Source organism: Sinocyclocheilus grahami, unplaced genomic scaffold (genome assembly GCF_001515645.1).
Source record: "Sinocyclocheilus grahami isolate Dianchi unplaced genomic scaffold, SAMN03320097.WGS_v1.1 scaffold366.1, whole genome shotgun sequence".
NCBI lineage: Eukaryota > Metazoa > Chordata > Actinopteri > Cypriniformes > Cyprinidae > Sinocyclocheilus > Sinocyclocheilus grahami.
In genome coordinates this window covers 150475-168616 of record NW_015505545.1, presented here as the reverse complement: position 1 = coordinate 168616, position 18142 = coordinate 150475, and the positions used below count along the sequence as shown (strand labels likewise).

Sequence of the window (18142 nt, the reverse complement as noted above, 5' to 3'; positions counted from 1 at the left end):
TATTTCAACTAGTTAAGTTAACGTGTTTTGGTGAGGTAAATTAAAAAAATTGACAATATGATTAGATGTGGTTGGGTTTTTCTCACTGCTCTGGATAATTGAACTTATAGGACTAAAAATAACAAATAACAAGTTATGTATTTTGTGTGAAGAGGGAAAACACAAGGGCTGGGATGCTGGGAGGAAGGGTTTAAGCAATTGAGCAAGAGAAGGAGAAAAAGAAAGTAGCACTGATAAAAAATGAAAAGCACCTCCTGACATGTGATTTATGTAGCAGTAAAAGGCCTATCCTTGTGATTAGGCACTTTCTGCAGTAAATTGGTTCTGAGGTTTAATGATGCAGAACTGAAAGTTGGGTACGTGGCACTTTGTCAGAAAGAGCTGAAAACGGAGAGAAAGGTTTAGACTGACGATATTTCTCTCTTTTTTCTCTATTTCTTATCACCCGTGCTGAAAAATGGTTGAATTTGCATGATTTTGCAGATCTAAATTGCATTAAGAAAACAATTCGCGATGCCGCAAATGTATCTGAACCCAACGACTTTACAGGGGAAATGACACATAAACAAAAGGAGCTAATTTGACAAGGGAGGGATATCAGCAGGAGGGATGGGTGCAAAGTGCATCATAACATTAATGTGTGTGTGTTAGCAAATTAAGATGCGAATGAGAGCGTTAGAGAGAGACAGACAACAAGAAACATGGGATCTAATGAGAAAGGGAGAGAGAGGGTGAAAAGGCCAATGTAGTGATTGTGGAATTGCTTTGGCTTCCTAATTGAATTCTGTGGATACAGCAGCACATTCATGTCAAGCAATAACGTAAAGCTGAGCCATTACCTCTGCAACAGCAGCACACAAAGGACCTCACAAATGCAGACCTGCAGATCTCAAAGGTACAAAGCCAGCGCTATAGTCCTTGACAGACAGCAGAGTGGTATGGATATTGATTAGGCTTTCATTTCTCAAAAACGCTTGCGGTGGAAAACTTTGATCACTTTTCTTCACTTTTTCTGTCAAACATGTTATTCTCAGAATTGATTCCCTGTTTTGATTGTCAGTACAAATGTAGATTTGCAAAGCTTTACAGAGCTTTTACCCACTGATCTGCCTGCAGGCTCTTATTCAGAAGAAATATTAGCTTATTGTGGGGAAAAAATAGGTGTACATTAACGTTACATAAAAGGGTTATGTTACATCCTCCAGAGTACACATATTTTTCCCACAATAAGCTATTTGAAAAATACTGTTCACAAAACAGTTCTAGAAACACTACCCGTCCATGATATATGGGTCGTTCAATATACTATAATAGTATGTTCTTTTCTGATAACAGGCCCACATAACTATAATAAAAAAGCTAAAAAGACCAACTTTTATATTCTTGGGAAAGCAGAAAGCAAGCCTTTTGTTTTGTTGTGTGAGAATCTTTAAGAGCAAGGACTTTGGGCTGTGTTTGTTCTGAAGCAGGTGCCCATGAATGCAGGAGAGCACAAATCTCAGCAGACCGCGGGCGTTGTTTGTTCAGGCGCTGTGCCTAATGTTCCATAACCAGCGCGACGCAGGACCCCTCCTCGGCAAAAACATCCACTTAAGGCATTCATTCACAGCTCTGATCACCAGGGCTTCCACTGATGCTCCGAGAGCCAGGCCAGGGCATGATTTACACACACCATCAACCCAAATAAAAACTCTGATTACAGCATTCTCTCTCTCCCTTGGACTCTCCCTCATTCAGTTTCTCTTTCATTTTGATTAGCTCCCCGGGGTCTCCATCAGACTCTAATCAGAGGCGGATGCGCACACACACACACACACACACACACACACACACATACTTGCTTACAGCCCTTTTCTCATACATAACCCAGTGAATAGCCTACCTTTGATTGGTGGTTCAAACAAATCAAAATTTTCATCTGACAGCAGCATTCAGAGGTCAGTTAAGATGATGTGCTGTGGGAAAGGAAGTAACAATGTTGGGTGAGCGTTAATTATTTTTCTGTACAAGTTTTAAAGGTTGAGTGTGTCATTTTTTTTTTTGTTTTAATGCCTGTAAACTTAACTGAAATGTTGTCCTTTTTAGGCCATGTTTTTTTCAGTTTTGGTGTCATCTGTATGTTAGAAAAATTAACCCTGGCAGAAGCATCTTTTTTTTTCTTTACATGTATTTTGCTGGCTTTAGCTGGTCTCCAAATCTGATCAGACAGGTCTGCTGTCTGGTTTTAGAGGGTTTTTTGGCACTGAAAATCAGCATGACCCAGCTGGGATTCCATTTTAAACCAGCTATACTCTTTAAAAAAAGTTCCAAACATTCAGTGAACAGTTCTAAAAATAACAGTTATTATAATGCATTTTTTTCTCTCCTAAAAGTGAAGAACATTTTAATCTGAAGAACATTTTCCCACTACAAAGAACCTTTTTTGCAATGGAAAGTTTCCATGGATGTTAAGGGTTTTTCATAGAACCACCAAAGCCAATAAATAAACTTTACTTTTAAGAGTGTAAGACCAGCAAACTAGTTTACGCTGGTTTAAGCAGGATAATACCACAAATTTCATAGCATAAAAAAGCCTATTATATAAACACTATGGGATTTTCAACACTTGTGTTTGTTTAAAAGCTCTGACGTGAACTTTTCAGCTAATGGAGTGAATGGAGTGGTACAATGTGTTTTCTAATGAGTGATGATATATTTTCTATAGGCAAACCCAGAAGTTAGCATCACCCTGGTTACCTCCACAAAACCCCAGGATTTTTCAATTGGATTATTGCAGAAAATAAGCTCGGTGATCAACAAAAGTATATGATTCTTGTTTTGCTCATCATGATAATCTTGACAAATGAACACGACTTTTATTAATTTTGAAGACTAAATACATAAAAAGCTAAACGTAGGCTGTAAACAACTACACCATGGCCTCATGTCTTCACTAAGCTTCCGATAACTCTTTACGTTTTTATTTAAAATACATTTCCCTGAAAGTTTGAGTTATGATAGTTTGCAAGACTGCAATTCTAAAAACAACAAGGCTGTGAAGGTGGACTAGTGACAGTTAACCTGTTCTATGTGATGACGTTAATGTCCCCAACAATCTATGCAGTCCCATTTACTTCTTGTAAGCAGCTGCCTTTTTCATAAGTAAAAGCTTTAAAAAAAAAAACCTAAGTATTACTTATGCATTTCATGTCATCGAATAAATTGTGAAAATATCTTGTGTTAACCACAGAAATTGAAACTAAAGACCCATTTAATATCTATAGACCAAAGGACGATGGAACCAGAAGTGCTAAAATGCTGACTCGTTTGTGTTTTAGCCAACAAATCATCCCTGCAGCACTCGACAGCACAAATTTACACACCTTTATATTTTAATTTTAACTTGGTATTACTAATAATAAAGTCATGTCTGGGCAAGAGTGACACCCAATTAACTATGGGTAATTTTCAAGCTTTCAGTCACAGACGGCCCTCAATCTTATTCCTCAGTCTTTCCATCGCAGGAAGAGATGAGTGGTGTTTTTGAGAGAGAGGCTGTCAGAGCTTCACCGTCAGAATCGCTCATTCAAGTTGATTAGTGAGAACATCTCCCCACACCTTACCCACTATGATCATCTGCCAGCGAGATTACTGATCCTCTCCCTTCCTCGCACGTAAGCGTCTTCATTTCTGTTGAGATTTGAAGATAGTCAGCCATTTTTCTAGACTTTATCTTTTTTCCCTGGAAGTTTTGTAGCGTGCCATAGTTTCAGGTTGTCTGAGACTTGAGAGCACATCAGTGAGACGCTGGTTCAAAAGCCCGTTCTCTCATGAGGGGAGCTCACAGGTATGAATATGTATCAGCGAGACGGCAGACGTGCAGTCGCTTTAGTTGGCCTAAGAAAGCTTTGCTCGTAGCGGAGTGGAGAAAAGAAGAAACTTCAAAAGCATATCTACAGCGATACAGCTTGTACCAGACAATCCTAAGGAGGAAGTTTCTAGTGAGCGCTTTATTTTCTCTTATATTCGTACTTGCTTTTTTCTTCTTTCCCTCAGCCTCCTTTCTTGCTCGCTCTCTTTAACGCTCGCACACAGAGTAGGTCTTGCCCATTGCCTGGGTCTCTTTAATCATCAGCGCTAGGCACTGAATAACTAAACCGAACATTGCTAATGCTGCCTGTTGTAGCCAGCTGGCTCGAACCCCAGGCTGAGGTCGTGTGCGAACTACCGAGCAGCTTTTTTCATGATGTAGTGCTCTTGTGTGGTGAGAGATGGTTCGTTTTTATGCATGGCGCCTTGAGATAAGGCTCTTACTGCTCGAGTTTCCCCAAAATCTCTCTCACTCTGTCGGAGAAAGGAGAGGGGAAACATGGCCCAGAGATGAATAACGTGCGTTGTAACAAAGTTAAAGCTGATGTAGGAACTTCAAATTTTAATAGTTTTTTTATGTAGTACATATGTCTAAATTGTAGCCTAAATATGTCTCTATAACATTGTTTATCATCTACATGTGCAACTAAAGTGTGAGCGCTGCATTTCAAAGATAACCACAGTATGTCTTATATCAATATGTAAATCCTGTTAGCGACCAAAAATTTGACTGAAAACCAAGTTCATACATTGCTCCGATACAAGAAACAAAATAATAGTTAACCCACAAATTAAAGTTCTGTCATCATTTACTCACCCTTATGTGTTGACTTTCTTCTGTAGAATACAAAATATGTTTTGAAGAACTGTTTTAGTCCAGTCTATGAAAGTTAATGGGGTCCAAAACAACACACTCACTTTCACTTTATGGACAGATTTTTAAAAATATATTCCAGAGAAGAAAGACAATATGAGGATAAGTAAATTATGACAGAATTTTCATTTTTGGGCAATTTGTCACTTTAAGAGATTTACAAATGAAAATTGCAAGTATACAAGAGAATGTGAATTAGAAATACTTGCACTCTCTATGATTTACTTCAATAATTTTTGTTGCATGACTTATAGAGTTATGGTTATGTTAATTAGTTTGTTTTAGTCTATCATTTAGTTTCAGTGCAAGCACGTTTTCAGAACATCTAGACTTGATTTCACAGATCTTTATGGCTTTAATGATATATATAGAGCACAGCAGAGGGTCTCTTTCAGAGTCACAGGAGGAGCTGCGGACTAAGTGGCCTCCTGAAAATGACTTTATGAGTTATGATCGCTTCAGGGCAAAGCTTACACTAACCCTCAGGAATACTAATCTGGTTATTTTATTAAAATGTGTTTTGGCATTCTCGCTTTTTGGCTCTTTCTGGAATGGGGGTTTGGAAATGAGAGTGGAACATAAAAAAATGTGTGTATAAAAGTGTATAAAATGCATAATCAACACATGCAACTCTAGTGCAACTACTAAGTAGGCATTTTACTAGTGAATTTTTGGAGTATAGCTATAACGTACATGCATGCTAAATTTTGTTATAGGCTAACAGAGACTCTTAATGTTATTAGTTAATTATTTAAACTGGGATCAATCTTTTTCACTAAATTATACTGATATGTAGCTGATATTTTAATATCTAAATAGCTTAAATAATGTTCTCTATGTATTTTTGTATTTTTTATAACTAGTTGTACAACTAACCTCACAGGCATGATAAATCTTTCATGATTATTGTCTTTCATTCATTCTAACATTTAACCAACAACCTACAAATAAAATAAATATAGGCCTACAATTATATTTAAAGGAATCATAATTTTAGACGGTAGAACAAAAATGTATCAGTCTGGGAATGAGACTGGAACATAAAAAGAGTTTGTGATTAAAGTGCTGGAGAGAAAACACACAGCTTGCTCTGTATCAATTAACGGTCTTTTGAAAATCTACTGTTGACTGCTGCATTCACTTTGTAGGAGGCAATCAAATTAAGCTTTTCAAAAGTATACAATTTCATTGAATGTTTCTCTGGCAGAAGAAAGACAGAAAGAGAGGGAGAGGGGAAAGGATGTGGTGAGGGCAACAGATTCAAAAAGTGAGTCATTTCTTCCTGAATATCTTTAAATAAATGCATAAATCACTGTCATTACTGGGGTCAGACCTTGCATCAACCTCAAGAATGGAAACGTAAACATGTTGTGTATATGTTTAGATTTTCGTGCACAATGTGAATCAATATGAAATTAGTTTTGGCCCAATAGAGCCATGGATTGTATTTGAAATGAAAAGGATGAGACTACAAATCAAGGGAACTGGACCAGAAATACAAGACAACCACACATGAATACACACACACATGTGCCTGTTTCACTCTTTGTCATTGGCTCAGTCGAGCACCTGAGGTATGATGAAGAGGGAGCCAGAAGAAAGGGAGAGTTTACATAAAGGAAAAGAGGAATAATCAGATGAGTGCTGCTCCACAGGTGGGTGAAGCCATTTAAAGCTGGATCAAAAACAGGCTCTACCTGATCAAACTTTAATTTTGCCGGCACAGAAGATGATTACCCACACCAAGGCTGTCGAATCTCTCTACCGTTTGGCTGTAAGGCTGAGCTTTATGGGTTTTGACTGGCGTTAAGAGCCTATGCACAGATGGGCTTTAGCTTTCATTTTGATTTAATGTCTCATCTTTATATTTTTTGGGTAAGGCATGAGTCTATTTAAAGCATTCAGTGTTGAGTAAAGAAACGTCTCGGTGTGCAACCCAGAATGAAGTTATTCTACCAAGTGTTTGTAACAGGTCGACCATGAGAGATTCCATCGGCAATATCCAAGGGTGAATTAACTAAGCAGTTGCACCAGTTTTGGTGCAGCATTTCAAAACAAAATCAGTGTCTAGTGTTGTGGAAGCTACACTCTAGTTTGCCAAGCTACTCATAAAATAAAATGCAGATAAAGCAGCTAACTACATTAACTACTTACAATATACAGTAATGTATACTTATCCAATAATATAATTGAATCAGAACTGCAGTTTCCTGGCATTTAAACAATAAAGGTTCTCAAGGGTGATAACATCAAATGTCAGCGATTAAATTTACACTAAATGCATTTAAAAACTACAATACACTATAACTTATATAACTGCGTTGATAACGTAGTGATGAAATGAATATTTGTCTATATTATAACATAATACTTAAAATGCTATTTAGAGACTTTATTCTTTGGTCTGTTCATCTGTAGGAACCGATTCATTAGTATGAACAGTTTAGTAACGACAATTTTTCAACTGTACTTACCAGACAGAGGTCTGTTTAGGACTTTCAAACACTACATATAAGTGAGAATTTTTTGAAGTTGTGTCTAATTTATGTCTCAACAAACTTTATTTTCCTGCTAAATAAAATTTCACAAGAATTCGGTTTAGGACGATCCGATTCACTAAAAACAATTTTAGGAAATTTTAACAGACTTTCCAATGCTGCATGACAGAAATCTTTTTAAGTTGTGTATAATTTATGTGTGAAAGCCTACAAAGACTTTATTTTACTTCAAAATAATAATAAAAAACGCCATTTAAAAAAAAAGAATTTGCCAAAAAATTACATCATGACTGAACAGCACCATTCAATAACCAGTTTAACCAGGTGCTAAATATGCTGAAATACATTTGGTTGTCTGCTGCATCCTCTAAATCCTAGCACTCACATTACAGACAGCACGTACCAATAAACAATGCTATCAGCGTGTGCGGTTCATTCTTAGTGAATTCATTCCCACCCTCGGTGCGCAATTACACTGTGAGCTATTGCAGCAGAGAAAACAATTTGCTTGTTACCCCTCTAAAAGCTGCAGGAGTCCATTTCCTTGGTCATCTTTCTGTCTGCTCTCCTTGGACATGAGGAGAAATGTGTAGACATAATAAAAAAATTAAATCAATGAATCATGAATAACTAAAATATAATTCACAGTGATGAGGTGACTTATTGCTGCTCTGAATATATGATATTTCTCAGTGATTGTGGTGGGTGGTGTCAGTGAGACACTATTACCGGAGGGTGCAAGCTAAGAATGGAAGAATGAGCAAGGAAGCTATGTACACTGTCTGCACTATACTGGGCATTTAGCAGTGGAGATGGTGATGTCCTACAGCTTTGATACATGCTAAACAGACTCTTGAGTGGTCCCCACAGGCGTTGAGCAGCAAACAGTGGCTCCCTACTTCAGTGGCATTTAAAATAAGGGGCTGGCAGGACACTAGACTATGAGGGGCATGAAGTGTTCTTCTATCTTACTGTATGCTGCATAGTTACTGGAGAAGAAATTAATAATGAGGAGAAAGTTTTGCTCTAGAAAAAGTACAAACTTTTACATTACATAACCCTTCTGTGATTATATTTGGCTCCAAGGCTTAGTGATATGGAATATGGATTTCTGTGGTCATATCAGAAGAACTGATATATGATGTGTCTTAAATCAAACACACACCACCTTGAAATAAATGCCTGAAGCTTGTAACTATTTCGATTCCTCTTGTTTTTCACAACATTTCTGATGAGTAGTACATCTCATCTTCTCTTCATCTTTCATGTTTAACCACTCCCTGTTCATCATCTTTATTTCTTTTTGAGCGTGAAAATTCTGTATTCATCAGTACGTTTGGTTGGTTGCGTAGAGTGGGCAGCTGAAGAGTGAGTTTATTCTGTAACATCTGCTAATTATTCTCGCTCTCTATTTCATACAGTCTGTTTGATCTACTGTCCTGTGGAGTATGAGCACACGGCAGCAGGTCTGCCAGCAGAGAGGCTGAATTTGGGGCATGGGAGGGCAACCATTCCACACACTGCTTCTCCTTATGGCTCTTCCTAAAGGTAGCCTGGGTTACCGGATATCTGCATGGATTCTCGTGGAAAAAAAATCTATTGAGTCTCTAAAAATCATTAGGAGGCTGTCAACTCACCTCTGATCCACTAAGTCACAAACCAGGGTCAGTCAGAGAGGCAGCAGACAAACTGTGACCATCCATCGATCTGTCCTGTATGTTCTTTTGACTTCCATGTTTGTATTTTCCAGCAGCCTTAGAAACAACCAAAAGTGCTTGCTAGAGCAATGAAGGTTGCAATTCTATGCATTGTGTAGGATACTTTGTGTCCTATAATCAACCCTAGACCATCATTGCAACCTTTTGTTTTCACTTAGCATTTCCAACATAAAGTGTACTCGAAAGAGAAACCCATTCCACTCACTGAAATGTTACCGAATGCAAAACAACACACCTTGTCAGCTTCTTAAAATATGTCATTGCTCCTATCCAGCAGGAAACAACTTTGCCTTCATCACTCTGTGTTTATTAAAGGACAGGCCCAACACAGTTTGAGTTTGGAGATATGAATCACCAATCCGTTTAGTGCCAGTGAGCGACTGCAGAGTAGATCGCTTGCTTGCCAGAGCAGACGACTCGTACCGGAGAGAGTTAATTAGTGCAAATGCGCAGTTGTTTTATTGGGCCACTACTGGCAATGAGAAGCATCATTAACACAAACTCCCCGTCCCTCAGATCTAATCAGTGAAGCACTGCTCATTTGAAATGAAGGTGTGTTAACATTCACCAAATTCGACATGTATTACGCCATTTTCTGGAGGGTTTCTTAGAGGTGGGTAAATGCCAATTCAGCCACAATCCTCCTCCAGGCAAAATGCCAATCGCTACTCCCTGTCTTTCAAAGCCTAAAGGTCCTGAACCTTAAAAGCCTCAAGTTAAATTCTAGACCTCAAAGACACTAGTAATGAAAAAACTGTAATTTCTCGGAATGACATTTAATTTATTATTATTCCCATGACATTATCTTACAGGTGAAAATATGTCTGGCTCTACCAAAATAAGAGTGAATAAAAACCATCTTGAACATGTATGAACAATCAAGTGCATGTTATTCGTTATTACTTACATTACAAAGTATGAATACATAAATACAGTTCAAGATTTTACACTTTAAATAGATTGAAAAAACATTATTGCATGTCCACACTACAGTTGAGCAAGTACAAACGTACTCTACCCTACTAAACAACACAGGAAAAAAACAACAATTAAAAACGGGACATTTTCAACCAGTGGTGAACACTGCTAAATCCATTAAGAGATACAATAGCTCAATCACATGCTGTATTTCTGCACCAAATAATCATGTAAATTTGCATATTCTAAAAAGAACATTTTAATGAAAAGCTTTTTTCTGAATTTTCATGTACATTTTGCTTAGTCAGTTTAAGGTTGCTCAAGGATATCTCCTCTAGTTCTTAATAAATAAAACAATGGCATTAACATTCTAATTTGACTTCAGGTTATGCTTAATTTCAGCCAAATGCTGATTGGACTCAACTGCTGATAAATCATAGTGCACTGAGGCAGGAGAGGTTCATCTGTGTGTTAATGTGGGGAGACAAAGGCTGTACGAAGAATGGAACAGTAAACAACAAAGTAAAAAGTCCCGCTATCTTTGAGTCGACATTGCAACACACAGAGATTAAACAAAAAAATCACTACTCAACAGGAACTTTGGCTGAACGTAGAACCTAAAGATCAGAAAGTTCACAGCACACTTGGAGGGGTCTTGTTGAACATTTAAACTATCAGTCTAAACTATATTCTTTTTTATTCCCCTTTTCCCTCTCGTTCTGACCAGAGCTAGCTGGTTGGTCCAGGGTGGCGTTGAAGGTCATGGCTGTGGAACAGAGGGTGTAGTAGGGGGTGGATCTGCAGAGTGCTGGCAGCAGCAACAGCAGCAGCAGCGGCGGCAGCCATGGGCATTGGACTGAGCATCGTGGGGAGCAGAGAAGCGTGAGGCAGGGGGTGGAGAGTCAACCCAGGAACATTATGGTGATGGTGAACAGGGTGGAGGGATGAGGCTGGGATCAGGTGGAGGGATTGAGCTGCCAACACAGTAGCAGGTGGTGCTGAAAAAAAGGCAGCAGGAATTGGAGGGGCAAAATGGGCCTGAGAGAGAGAGGGATGAAGGGGAGGCAGCAGGGCAACAGGGGAAGGGTGTGGAGCAATAGAAGAGGGTGGAGAAGAGGGCTGGAGTATGCTGTATGGCAGACAGGCTGAAAGTGTAGTCTGGTCGGGTGGCTCTGGAGTTGGTACTGGTAAATGGGTCATGTCTGCAGATGCTTGCTTTTGAAGATGCTGCTGCTGCATGTGCTGCTGGGCCTGGAGTTGAAGCAATCTGTACTTCTCAATCTCATCATCAGTGAAGGTGATTGGTTGCTCTGAAAGGGGAGGGGTTGTACGTTTTGGACAATGAATCCCTGCAATTTCTGCATTGTCCTCTTGGTGTCTAATGTTGAGTTTTTGTGACAACGTTTTGTCTGGATTCAGAGCTAAAGCAGCACAGGTTTCTGTTGATCTATCCTCCTTGCCATTTTCAAGACAAGCTTGGGATGTACTGGGATTTTGCCCATCTGTGTGTCGTAAGTGTTCTGGAGTATTACTGTCAATTTGAGGTATAACTTGTGGATTTGATGAAACAGTTGAACATGTTTGAACCTGAACCTGGTTATTAATACTGGCACTTGCATCTTTATTAATCCTTATTTTTCTTGCCCCTTTCTTAATACAGGGTAATTTACCAATTAGTGGAAACAAGAGAGCGACATTTGCTTTCTTTACTTTAGGATCCTTCTCAACCAACTGGTCTGTCGGCATTGGGTTAGATTTGTCTGTAACATGATCTATCCCAACACCTGATTGTAAGGATGTAGTCTGAGCTGTATGGTTACTTGTAGCTGATGGGGGTGAATGACTCCTCTTTCTAAGAAGTGAATGGGAGGATTTGGTCTTGACCAATCTCTCGGATGGCCATCCAGAATGACTGCAATGTTTCTGGCTCTGTCTAGTAGGAGATGGCCTAATATGAGAATTAGACAACCAGTCCCCACTAAGATCAGAGATGCTAGTGCTACTAGAGGAACTGGGGCTACGAATGGACACTGGCTTGTTATACCACCTGTCTTCACACCGTTCAGGACTTGACCAAGGAAGTTCTTCTCTCTCCCGGTGCCTCCTACCTACAGGGCTAAGCCTTTCATACCACCAGTCCTTGACATCCTCTTGAGGTTCAGGACTGTCATAGACTCTATAAAACAACTGCCTGCCTGTATGTTGAATTCTATGCTCTCTGTATTTATGCTCCTCAATAAACCTTTTGTGCCTTCTGACGCTGTACCTCTCATGCTGATCTGGGCTGTTACAAACTGTTGAATATTTCTGTTTATTGTAGACATAAGAGTCTGTGTAATGTTCAAAATCTCTGAATGGACTATAACTGTAGTGAGGATCATTGTAAGAGGAACTTCTAATGCAAGACCTGGACTGACTGTGCTCCTTTCTCAAAGGGTACAAATAGTTTGATCTTGGTGAGGTGGAGCATCTCCCTGTGTGGTACACAGGCCATTCCCCATCTGAGTTTAAGTCTGACAGGCCACTCCATGACCCAGATTTGTCACTGGTGGGAGTTGAGGCAGCATCCCTCTTTGAATCGTAGGTGTCGTCATACCAGCGATAATTATCCTCTCTTCCTGTCGTGTTGTGAACAGAATATGGCAAAGGCCTTCGCCTTACCAAGCGCAGTGCCGACACAAGCCCCCTCATCGTTTGACATTTCTTCCTTTTACGTGCCGGGGCGGAAAGCGAGCTTACAACAATGCTTTTGAGGCTGTGCCCTGGGGTGTCACTTTCATTTGAAGTCTCATCTCTCACTGATCTTTTCCTCTTCCCCAGCTTGTGCCTCCTCTCTGTGCAGGCTTGCTTGTTTTGTGGCATGTCGGTTGGAGTGCTTTGGAATTCAAAGTGTCCTCTAGCTTCTGTCTGCGAGCAGGTTTTGAATGCACAGCCCACTTGCCGGATCCTGACAGCATCTAATTTACACCTACGTTTTTTCCCCTGTGTCCTCTGTTTGGGTCTCTTTGGTTTTAAAATGCCTAATTTAACTCCAGGAACATCCTGTGTTTGTGGCCGAGCTCTGTCATTCTGGCCTGCGAGCTTGTCGACAACACCAAGATCTGTCTCCATAGCCTTTGTGCTTTTTACTTTGCCCTCCTTGTGTTTGAAATGGTAGTATAGAGGGTTACAGCTGTAAGATACGTATGGCTCGTTGGACGTGTACTGCACCATCTCAAAAGGCCATTTTGTCACACTTCCATCCTTGCTGAGTACATTAAGCAAAGAATCTGTATTTTCATCCTTACACACTTTGTGTATTTTATACTCCTCTGTCTGTTTATCTGATATACAGTTCTTCTCATTTTGCATAATACCCTGTTCGTTGCTTTTCTGTGTGTGGTAGTGTGAGCCTTTGTGTATTTGAGGTTGGCCTTGGGCCATGGTGCCCTGTCCATCTGTGTAAACAGTAGGGCTGGGGCACTTGAGGCATTCTCTCTCCTCTGATCCCCCATAAGCCCCCTCTGCCCTGGGCCTCTGCCCCCCATCAAGCAATCTGTCCTCTGAACCAGCTGGCTTCCAGTCTGCTCCAGGACTTTGTGAGTCAGGACACCCCAGCTTCTCAGGCTCACTTGTGCTGTAGTTTGCCTGAATTTCAGGGCTTTCCACATGTTCTGCTTGTGCTTCCATTTGTGGTGTTTGAGAGCCTCCATACGCCCATCCCAGAGTCGGTGGATCATGGGATAGATCGTGGTCATCATTACTTGGGGTTCTGGGTGAGCTCGAGCAGGACCAGAGGGCCTCTAAGGCGAGTCTGTGCCTATGGCGCTGGAGCTCTTGATATTCACTGGTCTCCTTAAGTCCATCACTGAACACAGACGCACAGGAGTCAAGCTTCATTTGAGCTCGCCTGGAGAAACAGAACGAGACTCCTGCCCTGGGGCTCCGGTGTCCTGCAGAGGATTTTGTCTGTAAGGGGTGCTTTTCGTGACATAGCTGCTGATGTGTGGGTATACGAGTAGAGGACAAGCCCTTCAAAGAGACATTTGTGGAGATGGGAGTTGAGTCTTGGACCGAGGATGCTGTTGGTTTTGTGTCAAACTTGCTACTGACAGCCGAGGGGATTTTAACTTGATCCTTATCCTTGTTTGTAGACCTTAACTTTGGACCTTTCCTGTCATCACTGTTGGCAAGAACAGAAGACAGTGTTGTTATTAGGCAGAGCTGAAAGATCTAATTTCTCTTTAAATCTAATATGTGGTGCATGCATGCATTATATCAAATTGATATTGTAAGTATATAATGTTTTACCTGTCTCTTTGCTGTTTAATCTGTGCGAGCTGGTGCAGTCGTCTCAGAGCTCTCTTCTGCTTTTTCTCATCCTTCCAGGACTTGGAGGAGACATTCCTTGCAAATTCTCTCTGCTTCAACTCTTTCAGCCTCTGTCAGACAAAACAGACACAAAGACATGAGAAAGTCTGGAAAGCAATCCATGAAAAGGCTTTCCATGAAAACAACATTTGTTTGGCTTGGATAAAGGAGGAAAGTCCTAAAGAAGGAAAGTCTAGGTCTAACCTGGGGTTCAAACTGGGGCAGAACAATCCTTAATAGCCTTATGACACCTTTGATTTGAAAGAGAAACAAAAACATATTTTTCTAACACTTCTGTTAATAGAGACTGTACAGTCCGTCAATTTCCCGCATAAAAGACTCCTTTGAAATGGCACAGACCACACCGATGGATGCCTGTCTATTTATCACTTCATTCCTTTAGGGCAGAGAAGAAAAAATCGAAACAAAGTAAACAGAAAATCAGCAAAGCCAAAATACAATCACAAAACAATAAAAGTGTCAGTGGTGCCTGAATTTGTTCAGCAGACATGAATGGAAAGTCACATGAACACAGCCAAACATTTTTGACTTCAGTCAGTAGGGAAATAAAAGGGAAAACCATATTTGTCTTGTGAGAGGCAACGGAAATGTAACTCACTGCATCCTCTCCTTCCCTTCTACAGGACCACTGTATTTCCCTCATACTGCCAGTACACAGATGTTTAATTTGATCAGGTAATAAAAACACTTACTGTACATATAAAAGAAAGGAAAATTTGTCTTTAATTGGTATTAGCCAAAATGTGGAATGAGCTGTCAGTGGTGTGTCACAAACTCAAAGCAGGTTAGTCTTTCCAAAACTTTTATTTTATGATCACATGCATTCACACACCATACCAAGATTTTGTTGGTGGGTGTGAAGGGAGTGCCAAGAGGAGGACAGTTCCCCTCTGCTGCATGGTGACAAGCACTGACAGGAAAAAAACACTGTATCTGTGAGAAGTTAGCAAGCTAACTCCCAACAGAGCCCGCTGACTTTACACAGCAAAACACACTAATGATGCCTGCTTCAAGGGGGCTGCACAGAAGATTTTTAGAGTATACACACACCAGTGGAACCACAAAAATGTTAGGGTATACTTCATCTTTCAAAAAACAAGAACATTGATACGGTGGACGAGCAAACTCACACTTCAGTAAACAAATATACAAATTTCAGATAAACAGAAATGTGACTTCCAACCTCTTTGTTTTTTTTCAATAAATTTCTCTTCATTCATAAACTGATTGCTGATGTGATTCATTATTAGTACATGATTTCTCTATTCAGTAACATGAAGAGAAATTCTTAACTCTATTCTTCTCACTTTGCAGCAGCATAACAAATTAATATATGCATACAATACTGTAAATAAGAAAGTAAATGGCACACAGAGAGAACAAGAGACACGATTTTCCTTGTCTTCAGATTTTGACCTGTCAACACAAAGGCAGAATGTGGGTGCTGTTTTATTCTAAAAAACACTAATAATGCCTTAGATATCTTACAAAACCTTGCCTTGCTGCCTAATTGCTACATAAGAAGCATGTTGTTGCATTTAAAAATGTGAGACGAAGGTCAGAGGAATGGAAAAAAATGCTATATATTTTTTTAAAGTTGCACTTATATTAACTTGAGTGCGGTGCTGAAAAAGTGGCCAGATGCAAGTGCTATGGTCAAAGACATGCATCAAGCATGTGCTTACATAAAAAACAATGGAAAACCTGTGAAGTGGAATGCATAAATGCATTCTGTGTGAACAGCCCCTATAGCATCCACCAGTAATTTTTATATTTCTAAGTGACTGATTCGGAAAGCACTGCAGAACTTAAAAAATTACGCGCTGTACTATTGTTATCGCTACTTTTCAGTACTGAATGAAATATAAGAAATTTGCCATCTTGGATTTATTTTCCACTAATGCAAGTCTCATAGAAATATGCTAAATTTTATGGCTTTTTAAAAACACTAGATCAGCCTCTTTTTCTAATTAAGTGTTACTCCAGAAAGCACTGCTCTCTCTATCGATCTTTTACAGCATGGAAACATTATGATGTCTTTGGCAGAATGAGATGTTTATAGTATAAATCTATTCCATGACTGATATGATTGATAAGGCACATTAAAGTATTTGCCGCTAATGTTGATGAGCATGTCTAAACGCTCTACTCATAATTAGCTCTGGATATTCTCATATTCATGATGCCTTAGATTTCACCCTTCAGAAGATAATTTGAAATTTCAATGAAACATCTGCCTCATGAATAACTGACAGATAAGGAAGAACAAAAGAATATTTGAACCATCAAAAGGAAAATATATTTTAAACTGTCAAAAAGAACTCATGTCCTCTGATCATACTGATTGGGCACGAATCGAAAACATTTTATGAAAAGATGCAAAAGGATCCTCGGATTTTTAAAACCTAATTTTTGTAAAGTGTTACAGTATAAAGTACTACAGTTGGTCCAGTGGCATAGACTGCAAATCACACGCACACACATACTTTAACCCTGAGTTGTGTTGGGATTAATGAGAATTGGAGGTGATGAGATGCTCTAATTGACCTCCGACCTCAAGTCCATTAAATCAATTCTGTTGTGTGCTAATGATCAAACACTGACGGATTAATCAATGTGAAAGAACAGAGGTTTGTCTGAATGTGATGTGCAAGGATAGACCCTTTAGCATATTATTGATGAAAATTTATTTTCACTACAATGTGGAAAAGCCCATTAGGATACTTTTATAAACCGAGGAGTAGCTATTCTGAATCTTAATTCAAGAGTAATGCAGCAGTTTGCATCTCATATAATGTAGGGCCCTGCATCTCAAACACACTGAGATTCACCAGTTGAGATAACAGACCTCAGGGTTTTATGTTGCTACTAAAAATCCTAATGTTAATAGACCTTAAAGGAATCCCATCAATAGGGTGCAGGGTAAAGAGCCTGTATCAGAGCTATAAAGGCACTATAGTGGAAACTATGGCCGATGTGCAAGGCATTTTAAAGACAATAAAATGCTGTGAACTGCACACAGCATAAGGTTTTCATTAGTTCTCTTTTTCATGGTTAACCCTCTGTAAAAAAGCTAAAACTGGTGTTTATTGGTGCTGGCCTGGTGGGATCTCTCCATACGAGCGAGTGAACAAACAAAGAAATAAAGAGGAGGAAAAAACATGCTCTGTTAACCATGTGTCACCCTTTCTTTCTCCACTTCTCACTGGGACAAACTCACTTGCACCACTTCTGCACACAGTATTTTAGTGGAAATCTTACTCACTAACCAATTGTAATTAAATGCACTGAAAAAGCATTTCAATTAAGCAACTGTCAGCTTTTTCCACACAAACACACTTTCCATGTAAATGCAATGTACATAATGTGCAGAAAATGTTTTATGTACATTATTAACATTACACAAAGTAGTGAAAGATTCTAGTAAAATATAACCTGCAAAATATGAACTAGCACAATGAAAATGCAGTTTAGCAGAGATTTTGTTGCCATTTTTGGAACTGTTTTCATTATTCCTTTAGTGAATCGGCTGCTAAAACACCCCCCTTTGTCTGCCTTTTTGTCTTTTTTATTCGCTCTTTTATTAAGGAACAAATCTCCAGGGCAGCTAGATATGGCCTTAATATACTGTCCTGTCTAGAGTTTCTGTCAACTTCCACATTATATCACAACCTTGAGCAAACACAGAATTGAGTCATGATCACACTGTCCCACACTTCACTTTGCCAAAGAAATGATTAATGCTCTACAAAAACAACACATGACCTGAGTATCGAGCAGCATTCTATCACATTACAAACACATTTAACACACACACATCGCTCATAATGCTAACTAATGATTCATACACAAACGCAGGTGCAATGGTAGTGTGAAATCTGGTCTGACAGCTGACACTGACTGAACTCGGGCTC

General features: G+C 39.5%; 1 protein-coding gene across 1 annotated transcript in view; it reads right to left on the bottom strand.

Moving 5' to 3' along the window:
* Window positions 1-9708: 9708 nt before the first annotated feature.
* LOC107549223 (zinc finger protein 804B-like) overlaps window positions 9709-18142 on the bottom strand; it is a 109580-nt gene continuing 101146 nt past the window's right edge. Inside the window, exons 3-4 of the mRNA XM_016230224.1 lie at window positions 14148-14278; window positions 9709-14019 (exon numbers count right to left, since the gene is read on the bottom strand). Of these exons, the coding sequence (XP_016085710.1) occupies window positions 10587-14019; window positions 14148-14278 (3564 nt within the window). The 3' untranslated portion in view covers window positions 9709-10586. The remainder of the gene's footprint in view (window positions 14020-14147; window positions 14279-18142) is intronic.